General features: G+C 43.0%; 2 protein-coding genes across 3 annotated transcripts; one reads left to right on the forward strand and one right to left on the reverse strand.

Moving 5' to 3' along the window:
- The first annotated feature begins 1008 nt into the window (after positions 1–1008).
- Positions 1009–4935, forward strand: LOC141816419 (protein WHAT'S THIS FACTOR 1, chloroplastic-like). The gene is made up of 2 exons (XM_074704202.1): positions 1009–2561; positions 4619–4935. The coding sequence occupies exon 1, from the start codon at positions 1009–1011 to the stop codon at positions 2272–2274; it is 1266 nt and encodes a 421-aa protein (XP_074560303.1). The 3' UTR covers positions 2275–2561; positions 4619–4935.
- A 1648-nt stretch (positions 4936–6583) lies between these two features.
- On the reverse strand, positions 6584–8702 carry LOC141816418 (uncharacterized). 2 transcript variants are annotated; one of them, XM_074704201.1, is made up of 4 exons: positions 8619–8702; positions 8442–8504; positions 8204–8342; positions 6584–8125 (listed from the first exon to the last, which is right to left on the reverse strand). In XM_074704201.1, the coding sequence occupies exons 1-4, from the start codon at positions 8622–8624 to the stop codon at positions 6726–6728; spliced, it is 1608 nt and encodes a 535-aa protein (XP_074560302.1). In that variant the 5' UTR covers positions 8625–8702; the 3' UTR covers positions 6584–6725. The 2 variants fall into 2 exon arrangements, with proteins under 2 accessions (XP_074560302.1, XP_074560300.1); XM_074704199.1 differs by having other exon boundaries at positions 6584–8342.
- Between the last annotated feature and the right edge of the window lie 5194 nt (positions 8703–13896).

Below are 13896 nucleotides of genomic sequence, written 5' to 3' on the forward strand. Positions count from 1 at the left end.
GTTGCCACATCTAAGGGCTCTTCAAAACCATGCTCAACAATATCCCATACTCCTTGGGATCCGAGTATAGCCTTCATTCTAAGTAACCAATTCTCATAATTGAGTTTGGTAAGTTAGAGGTATTGAAAAAAAAAAAGATTTTGATACCATTGGCTTTGATACCACTTTGTTAGAAGATAGTGGGCTCTCAAAAATTTACTAGTAAGAGAAGAGGAATAATAGTGTAATGACTTATATTGCAAAAGACTTATTTTACAAAAAATGACTTGTTATCAATTTCACATTACATGAGTATTTATACTACTCAATAAACATTTCTAGATCATGTATCATTAATTATATATATGAATTTATTCTATTTAGATATATGAATTACAAGATTCATGTTTCACGTAGTTCATGCATTTCAAACATTTATTATGAATGTATTCAAATTTAATTCAACTTCTAACAATATGTTCATATATTTGGCGATTGTGGGAGGAATAATATCTTGTTCCCCTGTCTTAATGGATGGGATGAGGGCAGTATCATACACCTATAAGTGGGTAGTCTCATTATTATACTTAGAGAGTCATATTATCTCATGTCTCGTTGACCCTATCACTTCGCGTCCATAGAAAGAGATATCATATCCTCATATCTTGAGGATCACATCCGTAGTGGAAATATTATATCATCATGACTCAGAGTGAGATCATCCCACGTCTTGTTGATCTACCATCCCTTATCTATCCTAGCGAACCTATATGGATGGATTGGCTTGGCCGAACAGAGTTGACGAGGTTGGTGGGGCCGAGTAGAGTTGACAGGGTTGAACAGAGCCGATGAGGTTGTCGAAATCGAGTAGAACTGACGAGGTCGATAGAGCCAAATAAAATTAGAGAAGTCAGCGAGGTCGAGTAGAATTGGAGAGGTCGATGGGTTCGACGAAGCCGAAGGGACGACGATGACTTCCGGCCTTTCTGCATAGCACGTCGAAGTGGGCTGAATCGGCCCAAATAGGGCATGAGGCCCAATTGGTTGAGGTCTAGTCTCCGCCGCCTACGGCTATGGAGCGGTAGCAGAGTCACAATGCAATCCTCATTTCAGCTCCGCCGCCGCCTCCAGCGGCCGCCTCCGTCGTTCTCCCTCGGAGGCTGGGCCTCCATCTCCAGTCTCAAGGTTCCCTGGCGCAAGGACCCTCTCCTCGACGGCGCCATCGACCGCGACAAGCGCTGGCGCCTCTGCTCTCGCGTCGTCCGCGAGGTGCTTCTCGAGCCCGGCCACACAATGCCGCTCCGCTACCTCGAGAAGCGCCGGGAGCGCCTCCGCCTCCCCATCCGCATCTCCACCTTCCTCGCCCGCTACCCCAACCTGTTCGATCTCTATCCTGCCCCCGTCAAGCCGGGGCAGCCCCACGTCCCCTTCGTCCGCCCCTCCTCCCGCCTCCGCTCCTTCCTCGACCTCGACGCCAGCCTCCGCGCGCAGAACGAGCCGCTCGCCCTAGCCAAGCTCTGCAAGCTCCTCATGATCTCCCGCCACCGCGCCCTCCCCGCCGAGAAGCTCCTCAACGCCAAACGCGACTTTGGGCTCCCCGATGATTTCATCTGCTCCCTCGTCCCCCGGTATCCTAATCTTCTCCGCCTCGTCCCTGCCTCCAGCGACAAGTGCTTCCTCGAGCTCGTGTCCTGGGACAACGAGTACGCCAAGTCCGTCATCGAGCGGCGGGCGGAGGAGGAGGCGCAACTTACCGGCGTGCGCCTGCGCCCCAACTTCGATGTCCGCCTCCCCCCAGGGTTCTACCTTAAGAGGGAGATGCGCGAGTGGACTAGAGACTGGCTGGAGCTGCCATATATATCACCCTACGCCAGCACCTCCGAGTTGCGCCCGGCCTCCCCCGAGTTGGAGAAGCGAACTGTAGGGGTGCTCCACGAAGTGCTCTCGCTTACTCTGCTCAAGCGGATGGCGGTGCCCATCATCGGCAAGTTCTCCGACGAGTTCCAGCTCTCTAATGCCTTTTCCAACGCCTTCACGCGTCACCCGGGTATCTTCTACCTCTCGCTCAAGGGTGGGATCAAGACGGCCATGCTGAGGGAGGCTTACGACCAAGGGAAGCTCGTGGATCGGGATCCCTTGCTGGATATGAAGGATCGGTTTGAGGAAATGCTAGACGAAGGCCACAGGGACTACCTTGAGAAGCAGAAGAGCAAGAGGGAGGCCATGAAGAGGGACCTGGAGCTAATGGCAAGCAAGAATGCGGAGCTACATGAGGATGAAACTGCTGAAATTTAGCAGCTTTAGCATTTGCTTTTTAACAAGATTGATAGGGAAAAAGCTTGACATTTGCAGGCTGAGCTAATTTCAGATGAGGATGGGCTTAAACTTTAATCTGACATGAAGGATCGTTGATACTTGATAAGATGCATTCAGTATGAGAATCTATGCTTTGTGGTTCAACCAACAGGAGCTTCAAGTGGAGAATAGCACAGGAATTCAATAACCACCTCCCCTAACAACTTTACTCTTCTGAGCTAAGTAACCTCCTGCAACTCAATTCCATTTCTCAGAGAAGATATTTTGTAAGTAACTCTGTTGGCTATGCTTTTTTCTTATTCTTGGGAAGTTGTGTTTAAGGACTTTGAATCAATTGCTGTTTGTTTATTCCACCATTTATTGTTAACTGATACATTGAAAGAAAAAAAAATCCTATCTTGTTTAACAACCTAGAGAATGCTTTCTTCATCATCAAAAGCAAATGAGTTATATTTTCTACATATTTTTCATAGCCTGAATCATTAACCATTTGGCGTAGTTGTTTTCACAATAACATGGGATCCATTGCATTGCCTAAAGAATTTTAAAGCAAAAGAATTCTGGCCATTTTGTTTGAAACTCTGATAGCAATGCTGCTATTTTGTCTCTTGGATACTTCTTTGCTAACATTAGTCTAGCATTGACTGAATCTATGTCTTAACATGCAAGTATTGTGCGATCCAATTTAGATAGGCATTAGGCATTTTGATATTAACATGTGCTGGGTTATAGTTTTTATTTCACATTGAGCATTTTGTAGATTGGAACTGCTGCTAATTCTTTGTATATTGTTTGAGAATCTACTTGTCAATTATATCTTAGTTACTCAATGATGATGTGGAAGTATAGTAGGGGTACAAATAGAGTGAAGAGATGGTAGTAGGATAGGAGGGAGGAGATGAGATGAGAAAGAAATTAAAGTTTGTTGCTATTGTCCAACCACAAGACGTTTATAGAATCAAACAACCTAGTAAGTCATAAAATTAATAATGCTAAACATCTTTTCCCTACTTTCAAAAACACAAAAATTCCAAATACTCTTTATTCTCATTCAACCTTTTAATATCTCAACATGATCTGGATTTAAGGTGGCTTTCCACTTTCAAAAGGAGGCTTCTAAGATCAATCTATATTGTTTTCCATGTTTGCTGAAAACATTTTTCACATGAGAAAATCAGTTTGTGACAAGTGACAATATTTCCATTTGAAATTTTATGTGAGTTTAGTTCCGCATAAACATGCATTTTGGAGTTATTCACATCCTAATGGTGCCTAAATAACTCATATTGAACTAAACAATTTGATTTCAACATGAGAATACTTGGGCTTCATTTGCACTCCATCGTCAACAAATTTGAATTTATATCTTGTGACGACATTTTCACTTGTATTTATTTCCACCTAAAACAGGCATTTTGGGTATTTCACACCTTAATGGTACCTAAAAATCAGCTTATGTGAGTTAGATTTGCATAAATTGGTTAACAGGCCAATTTTGAAATCATCTTTTGATAGCATTTTCACTTGAAATCTTGTGCAAGTTCATTTCCACCTAAAACATGCATTTTAGAGATATCTACATCCTAATGATGCTTAAACAACTCACTTAGCCCAACAAGTTGATTTCAAAACTAACTTGCTTAGCATTGATCCACCTAGAATGAACAACAAGCTAATGACAAGTTTTCAATGAGAGATTAACAAGTGAGTTTATTTTCACACACACTAAGCTATTCGCATCCTAAAGGTACCTAAAATACTGACTCTTGGGGAAACAAAAGCAGCTTGAGGAAGCTAAAATCAGCTGGCGACCTTTGTGGTTATTGAGAAATTAGAAATGGAAGTGTGTCATAGAAGGAAAATGAAGAGGAGTGTGTTTTGGTAAACACATTAGTGGTGTTTTCTGGTATATTTTGGAAACCCAGGTTGTGATTTGGTAATTTTTCAAGATAAATCAAAACTATGCATAAGATCTCAATTTTCTAATGATGTGGATGAGGACAATTGCTTAAACATGTAACTCTTTGAAAAGAGTTTTAGGTAATCTCTTGCTGCAACTATTTGACCATGACGGACACCATTAACTTAGTCTCCTCAAATGTGCATCAACAATAAGCTTCTAACATGGCTACATGTACCTGAAACCTTGAATGTCTTCGTTACATATATCGCAAGAGAAACACAGTTTGATATCAACTGTTTCTCCTCTTGGCTCAGGACTGGAACTGATTAAAATGTGTTAAATGCTTATGTTTGCAAATCGTTGGCCGATCTGTGTAGACAATGACAAAGACTAACTCATTGTGATTGTCTATCCTTGCAGTCAAGGGCAGACTGAGGTCCTGTGTTGCGGAGATCAAGCACCTATTCAAGGAAAGATGCTAGATGATGTGCATGCGCTACTAAGAAGATGACAATGCTGAAATTGAACAACCATTAAAATGCATTTTGCTTCAAAAACAGGGAACTGATGAGGGTGGACTTTGATAAAGCAATCAAAAACAGGGAAATCTAGGAGAGGAGTTATGTTAAACCTCTGAATCTTCCTCTACTTTGGTTATTCATGGAAAGTGGAGCTCGCTGCTCTATTTAACGATAGCTTATGCAGCTTTTATGATGATTGTTGTAGGTAAAATTCTTATTTTACGCATATGAAGTTATATAATTCTTAAATAGTGGACTATCTTTGCTAAATGATCATCGGATGCGCAAACTTAATCGGCCTCATTTGATCAGTACATTTCTATTTGAATCTAGAAAATGTCCTATTTCGTTGCTGTAATTATCTTGCTCAAATCTTATATTCTCTCTTTAAAGCATAATCAGTGGCAAACATTCTTGTTGGTCTTCTCAGCCGTTGTACTTCCCTTTTAAAATTCAATCCATCCTGATGGGGCTACACTAAATTTTATAAGAAAATATTGTATTCTTACACATTTTATAAGAAAATATTGTATTCTTAATGAATTTCCACGAATGCTTTCTGATTTATTCGGGTAGCCGATAGAAAATTTTTTATAAAATCGGATCAATCATCCTCAAGATTATTCAATTTTAAGAATTGAATATCTAGTACTAACGGATTGTCATCCTTAAGTTTAGTTGATTGTAAGAGTTAGATACCTGATGCTTAAAAAAATTCGGCATGCATAAGTTTCTATTATCTCTAGGAGCACATTAGTAGTCTCACACTTGCTGTTTTAGCACAATAAGTCGATCAAGTTGAAATGAATATTGTTTGAGGTCTTATGACCTTTAGGAGTATAATGGTGACCTCCCACTCAACATTTTGAGCATTGCATGTTCACCAAAGTAACATATTGGTTTCATCTTAATAGACTAGATTGCTCAAAATGCAAATTTGAAAGTTTGCATGAGTTCATGGCACCTTAAAGAGCATAGTGATAATCTTGCACTTACATTTTAAACACTATAGATTTGTTCATTTCACTTTAATTAGCTTTGGTGCTCAAAATGTAAGTCTAACTGTTCAAGGGTATGAATGAGTTACTAGGACCTCCAGAAGCACAATGGTGGTTCAAACTTAAATTTTGAGTGCTATAGATACATTAAGATGAAATGGCCGACTATAATTATTTAGCTTAATTTTGTACTTATGCAAGGATGAATCCTTATTTGATGGCTTATTTAAGTGAATAACTTCCTTATAATCAGGTAATTTGCGACTTTGTTGAACTTCCCTTTCGTATCTAGATACCCGAGTTGGATATATATCTTCAAATTTTCTATCGAGCATAGTACTGGATCCATCTACTAGAGGGCCTTAAGCATTCTATTAATATGAACATCCCATATGAAGTAGCCCATATTTAAGTAATAAACGAAAGTCAAGCAGAGCAAGATTAAAAGAGTAATATAATTACCCTGTATTCTCGTGTTTCCGCGAAAAACGCTTAGAATGAATTAGGAGGGAACCTCTGCAACGTTCCTTTGGATCAATCCATCCTCTTAATTGTCTTCCATGATCTACTGGACTTGCCCCCCTCCATCTTCTCCTGTTCATACGAGTAAACGAACCTATTTAAGAGTGAGAAAAGTTGCATACCTTTTGCATAAGCTAGAGTTGTTCCCTTGCTACATGAAACGTGCATGAGAATACTAGACAAATTATGCTGGGAGTCACAGAGACAACTAACATGCTGGTGCAGAGAATGTTTGCCAAATCTATTCCAACAATATATAAAATGTGTTGCCTGACCACAAAAAAAAACTTTGCATTGTCCATCCTTAGCGCACATTTTAAAAAGGGTTCTGGAAACATGTGAAATTACACAAAATATAGTTGCGAAAAAATCGCAAATGGCAAAATATAGTGTCGATGCATCAGATATGCATTTGTTGCAGAACCTGATACATATAGATTACCAAATCAACCACAAGACGTTCGCAAAAAAAGAAAACGATGCATTTCAGCCGTTCCTACTAGAGTTTGCAAAAAGTCTCTGTGCACCGCCACTACGCCAAACACCTCGGACCGGTATGGTTTCAGAAGAACCATCTATGGTTCCATTCTCTTGTGGTTCAGGATTAACATCCCTGCGAGAAAGATCAAGTGCAGCTGCTGAACCATCACCCAGGCGTGCCCTATGAAATTTCGATGTCTTCTTCCGTTGCTTACTGCTCCCAGCATCAGTCAAATTCGGCTTTGCTATGTCTGTAACAGAATAGGGTGCCCTATCGACACTAATTTCAATTGAATTGGCATTAGTTGCGCCTGAGTTGGAAACTCTGGGCGATTGAGGTTTATCCTTAGAGACTCGGTAGCCATCCTTTGAAAGCACTTCCACGTCTTCTTCCTGAGCCTTCTGATTCAATTGCAGCTTCTTTACTGTGTCCAGAAAGTTATCAGTTAATGTATTCTTAGCCTTACTTTCAGCTCGGGTTGAAATTCTTCCCTTGCCTTTACTACCACCCATATTGCTGGCTTTTTCTTGCAGACCTTTGTTCCGTAAATTCACATTGTAAGCATCAATTAGTTCCTTCTGCTTCTGAGCAATAGGGCAAAGACGAGCCAGCTCAGGAACAAGATGTGACAGGCCAAATTGCTCAGCATAAGAAAGATATTCAGAAGTATTAATCACACCTTGACGATACTCTAATGATATGCTTTTGAATGCACTATATTTGTCCTCATCCATACCTAAGCTAGCTTGAATCTGTTCCACCAAGGATTTATTAGCAGTGTGAATATCGCTCACGGAAGTATGAGATTGGTTACTTAGGGGCAATGATTCCTCTCCCTTGACACTAGGAATAGCTTGGTTTGAAGAACTCCCACCAGTTAGGTTGGGAGCTGATACTGAATGCCTCATCGTATTAGTAGCATCTGAATTAACAGAACTAGCAGATGAAGGTGATCTAAATCCATTTTCTCTTGTCCGGTTTGCTCGTGGTTGAGAACTTGTAGAAGTGGATGATGCGATGCCATGATTTGGCACGGTTCTTAATTGAGAAGCAGATGGGAAGATCTCATGATACTCTAGTGGCCTTGGTGGAGCAGAGTTAATCACAATAGAGCCTCTATTACGTTGGAGCCGGGCAGCAAGAGTATTTGCAGAAGAACCTTCTAATCCATGTGTAGGCTTTGGCTTATTAGCCGCACCAGGTAGAGGAGGAAATGATTCTTCCCTAAGTTTGACAGGATTTCTAGAAATTTGACTAAGAGCTTGAACATATCTAGAAGAAGGCTCTGGTAGTTCTCTATCAGAAAGAGGAGGGAAGGAGGATTCTTCTAGTATTGGAGTTGTCCTAGTGTTTTGATTCACAGATGCTTCTGGACCTTCATTGACAGTTGAGACTTCTGAGGAACCTGTAAATGCATTAGCACGTCTCGTCCTCCTATTCTCAGAGTCAAAATGAGCACCAAAAGAAGAATCCTGAAATCTACCATCAGCAGCTGCTGCTGTTTCAAGGCTAGCTTGTATTGCTATAGATAGCTGATCGTCAGAAGGATCTTGGTGGAATCCACGACCTCTTCCTCGGTGCTGCTCTTGTTCGTTCCGCCGATACGTGAAGCTAGTTGGAATCTAAGCAAAGAATGTGAATGAGAAGAATACTACAACAAATAAAGTAAAAAGACAAGAAAAACTGTTTCAGGAGTCAGGAAATTCAGGATAGTTAAATACCCTAAGTGCAGCATTCCGCTTGGAACGTGACATGTGCCCCCCATGCTCAAGAGCATTATGCCTCTGTAAGGAAATGCATATAAAGGTCAGAGAATTATATTTTAAGTGTCTGCTAAAACATGATATTGTTTTAAGGAATACAAAAAGAAAAGAGACATGATTTCTCTGAAATTTCACCTTCATCTCTGCTTCAGTTTGAAAAACAACAAACTTCTTTTCTAAGCATGCCTCATTCTCACAAAGAAAATGCTCCTGGCGGAAATGCATCTGTTGTATAACAAGAATATTATAGTTAGTAAGTTAGATAATTAGAGACTTAAGAGCTCTGAACTGGGAAAGTGCTGCTCTCATAATCATCAGATATTATTTTGCTGATATTTTGACCGTATATACATGATGCAAAAGGTTTTACTACATAAACACAGGCAAGGCATGCACATTTAAACAACTGTTTATACATAGCAATGAATTTCTCTAGAATTACATAAAAGTAGAGATTTACTACAATACCTCGAGGTCATTATAATCTCTGAAATAATCATATTGTCCTGGATGTTGCCTGCATTTATCATGACAAGTGAAAAAATGTCACATGAAATTTGGAATAATGAAGTCATCTGGAAAGTGCTAAATCATACCGTTGACATATGTGGCAGGTATAATGCTCTGTTGACATGTGGATATAAAGTTCATTATCCCCATAGAATCGGTTTCTGCAGAACTCACACATGGAGTGACCCATAAAGCCTCCACGTTCACTCTCATTGCCATCCACCAACAGCTGATTTTCTGCGTTGATTTAGCTGTGACCTTGTGTATAACTTTTGTTCACAAATAAATACCTGTTTGAAATTACTAAAGTTTTTAAGCAAGGGCACTGGTATTATAGTGATTCTTGACAATGAATTACAAAAATCAAATCAACTTGTTTGATGAGAATTTAAGTCATCGATCACTAGTTTACTGTGTGTCCGCAAGTAAAGTCATGATCCTATAACTATATCAGTGAGATCCGAACACAAGCTTTTGCAGTCATTAGCTTTGCAAATAACTTTGTGCTGTCGGGCAGCTCCTTGAAGAGCGGCTTCTGCGCTCCTTGACCACCCGCTCGCTCTTGGGCACGTCGGCCACCGCGGGCTCGATCTGCACCGGCGCGGCCTTCTCGCGGCGCCGGGCGCGGGCGGCGGCACGTCGTCGAAGGCGGGCTCGACCTCGTCGTCCGCCGGCCCGGGCACATCGCGGTCGTGGGCCGCCGTTTCCTCGCGCTCGCGGCGGGCCTTGCGGCCCATGGCCAGGTCCTGCGCCAGTTCGCGCTTCTCGCGGCCGCGCTCGAACAGCGAATAGATGCGCGCACCGATGGCCTCGGCCACCTGCGCCCAGGAGCGGAACACCAGCGCCTAGCGACCACGCCGGCCGCGATGGCCACCAGCGCGGAGCCGGTGAAGCCCAGCCAGCGCACGCCCGCCGGTCCGACGAAGTAGCCAACACTTGATTGCACCCCCGGCGCACTAGCTCTTTTATCCCACTCATCCCCGGCCTAAAGCCCTAAAGTAAAGAAGCTCCTACCTATTAATCCGTACACTGGCGGGAAGTATACATTGATTCTCTTATTCCCCCCTTCTCTGTTGACTAGATGAAGCTCAGAAGGAAGGAATTCACTACGCGAGAGGGCAAGAGCTAAAGAAGAGGTCCCCGTCCTCTTCACTCTAGGGAGCATATGTCCCCGCCTAGGAAGACTTCTTCTACCGTTCTTCCCCGGAAAATGAGGAGAGGAAAAGCATGAGAATCCGTTGCCCTTCCTTTAAAGGCCCCGAGTGAGTATCCAAAGTAAGTAGATGCCCCTCCTTTTCCAGGGTTAAGAACCGATTCAAGTAAGGTCCCGGCCGAGTTTCAACTTCCTCTACGAAAGTAGGCCCTTCCTACCGGACGGACCATAAAGAGCATGTCTTCAACCTTTAACAGAACCCTCACCCTCAGTAGGGGCTTCTTCTTTTTGGAGAGATCCCCGTTCTACTACTGGAAAGTTAAGTCAAGGAAAGCAAGTAAGCCTGCGATTGGAAAGCTAGCCAGGAAGGAAAGCAAGCAGTTTATGAAGCTAGGAGGCCGGGAGGGAACTTGACTTTCTTGAAACCCCGTTTTACTTTAGAATAATAGTGGGTCTTTCCGAGTTGGAAACTCCAACAGATCCACTTCTTTAAAAGGGCAAGAATCTAGGAATGGATCTTGATTACCGTCTCCTCCAGCACTAAACTAAAAAGAACTCCTTTCAAGGTGAACTCCTAAAATACCATAACAAGCAATTCGGCAAAAGAAAGGTCCGACGCGCCGACTGCGTGTTATGACGGGCTCCCTTCCTTGAATCCTCGATCCCGAGACTCCACTCCTGGATTGGCAGCTTGAAGCGTAGTAGGGGCCATACTCTTGTCTTCTAACCCAACGGGTAACCGATCGCTATAGACAAAGGGTAGACATAGACTTTTTAATATAGAACTTTCGGATTACGTGGTCTAGACAGCCACCTCCACGACAAATCCACGACAAAAGCTCGAGAGACAAGAACGTTTACCGTGACGATAGGCCTAGCACGTAAAAGAATATAGGTCCATAAGAAGATAATGAAAAAGAAAAAGACCTCTTACGTTACCAGGTTGACCCAAATGGTCTGGAGCGGGTTCTTAGAATAACTCATGGGCTGTTGGACCGCGAGGAGGGTTAGGGGAATACATAAGCGGTCCACGGTTGAATGAATCAATCGTAAAGGGGGGCCCCGGCCTGAGCTGCCATCTCTTTCTATTGGTCAAAAGGCATTTCATCAATCAGCACTAGTTGCGCGAGAAAAGGCATTAGACAAGGATTTAAGTCGATATAGAGCCGTTCCTCCGCTATAAGAATCGGGATAGCTCACAGAGAAGAGACAGAGGCTTCAGAGTCCTACCACGTTAAGGGAGAGCACCCAACTTGCTTGTTGACACGTGAGGGGAAATAGGAGTGTGGCAGGATTGACCACTAGAGCCCTATGGTAGTGATGGTTGGTCCCACTACTCCTTCGAGTGCCTTTTGCGCTTAGCTAAGGAAAGAGGTGCTTCTACAGCGAAGGTGCTAAAACCTAAAACTAGGCGAACTTACTTCGGAAACTTAAACGAATCAATTCCCACTTGACCCATTCTTCTGACTGCGCTAGCATCATCGGATACGGCAACAGAGATTCTTCCAACTTCGCTCTCAGGGGCGGGCTTGTAGACTATTGAATTCCAACTTCGAGCTCCTTCTACTCTAAACTACCGTTTGGAGCTTTTCCCTTACTATATATTGGCAAAGTCAAACGTTTGTCGGTGGCAACATTGGCATGCGTTATATAAGACGCGCACCTGAACTACCCATAGTCTATCTAGTTACGGGGTTGCACTCAATAGTCAATCAATTCGTTTTTCCGTAGGTTGATGCTTTCTATCGCACGCTTGTTATATTTGTTTATATAGTTCTCAAAAAAGTATGATCGAGGAAATTATATAGTAAAGGCCTATCGAAAAGAGCCTTAATATAATATATTATAGGAAGCGATATCCGGCCTTTATCCCTGTCTGCTGTCTGATCGCCCCTGCGGAAGGGCCTAGGCGCGGTCTCTATCTTCCTGTGTAAGGGCTGTGGACATATGAATTATGTACCACTTTTGAACAAAAAAAGAAGTTTGAAAGTGGATCGAGACGCATCTGAAAGTATCACAACTCACATCTTGGTCTTGGGAAAAAGGCTAAAATCATTTATATATTATGTTTACGAGGTCAAACCAACTAATCAAGCAATTTCCTGGGAAACTTGCTCTATTCACTAAACACATCGCTACCCAGCCGAGGCGAAGAAGGAGATGCCGATCCGGCTGGCACTTACCGACAGAAGGAATATCGTAGGTTAAGGGTGCAGTGGAAGCAGGCAGCCTTGCAGCTAAAAGAGCTATCACGTAAAAGAGCTATTAAGCAAACTCTCTGGTCCTGGGTGTAAAACCACGAACAGAACAGCAAGAAACTCTGTCTCCAAACTGTAACTGTGTCCCCGAATTCAAGATTGAAAACAAATTAGGAAAGAAGTCAGAGAGAGGTTGCGACTTAGCAGAGATCACGACTTAACCGCCTCCTCGCCTAGAAGTAGAAGGACATAACGAACACGGGTGCCATTCGAAGGATGCCACTTTTTTGTTCGATATGCTGGAACGAGGCCTCGCCCGCTCTAGGTTTTCGCTTATGAAATCTTGTCTTCCGGACCAGAGGAAGCGCGGTCCTTCTTTAGTGCTGCTTCATGGCGGAGGAAGCGTCCCTAGGTTTTCTATGCGCTTAACTGGAGTTCGACCCGGTCTTGTCCGCTCTACTCTAGTTTCTCGTATCAACACTGGCGGTCGACTATAGCTCTAGCCATCCACCTGGAACTAACATCTTATGAGGTAGCGTTCCTTGGTTAGTCATGACTTTTTGCAAAATAGGATTGGACCCGAGTGCCTGTAACCAATGTCCGATATATAAAAAACTACCAGGAAAGAGAACCCTCCTTAATGCAGGTACAAAAGACACCAGTAGAAGCCACAAGCACTCTTATCAAAGAGAGGGATCCCGCGAAGCCGGTCCCCGGAGGTGAAGCCAACTTCTGACTGATTGAGAAAGAAGATGAAGGTAGAATCCCAGGTCTATGTTCTAAACCTAGGGAAGCAACCAAGTCATAACACATCCACATTCTCCCGTACTAGATTTGAATCTTTCTGCTCTAGGTTCCAGTGAGTGGTCACAACAGGTGCCCCATCTAACAACTCTTGTATGGTGACATCCGGTGACATAGCAACCGCATAGTACCAACGAACCAAACGCAACCAGCTCTTCATCCAACTCCTCAACAAAGTGTATTCAAGCATGTCTTTCATACCAGGCATCTCTACAACTGCGCTCCCTAAGATTAGCAGCACTTTCAGGTCTTGTTAGCTTAGGGCATGGTAGGGAGAGCGAGTAAGACTAGAGGAAAGACGGGATTTCTATTTCTTTCTTCATCTCCAGAAGAGTAGGATTAGAAGTAGTCCTTTAGCTGCATGTGTTAGCGTACGTTCGCATTACGGGCTACCAATTATGGCATCCCTAATGCTCTCTTACCTGTTCACTCCTAACCTTCCTACAAGAAGTGCTCCTATCAAGTGGAGCCCAAACTTGGACTCATAAGGAGTGATACTAGGCGGTCACCCTATTCTATCCATAGTCCTTCTGTCAAGGGAAGCACTGAAAAGAAAGAATAGGAGGGTGTTGTAGCATCCGAGCGTAGCAAAGGTAAAGGTAGCAACTAGGTATAACAAGAAGAAAGAGATATCATTGCCATAAAAAAAGAAAACAGTGAGCTTGGGTAAGGTAGACGAACGATAGAAGAAATGAATGTGGCTTGGGTAAGGCTTCCGAGTGGAGAGAGCGAAGTCACTTTCGGATTC

The sequence above is a fragment of the Curcuma longa genome, unplaced genomic scaffold, assembly GCF_044706935.1.
Source record: "Curcuma longa cultivar G26 ecotype Majalengka, Jawa Barat unplaced genomic scaffold, ITB_CL_G26_1.1 contig_16545, whole genome shotgun sequence".
In the NCBI taxonomy this organism is placed as follows: domain Eukaryota; kingdom Viridiplantae; phylum Streptophyta; class Magnoliopsida; order Zingiberales; family Zingiberaceae; genus Curcuma; species Curcuma longa.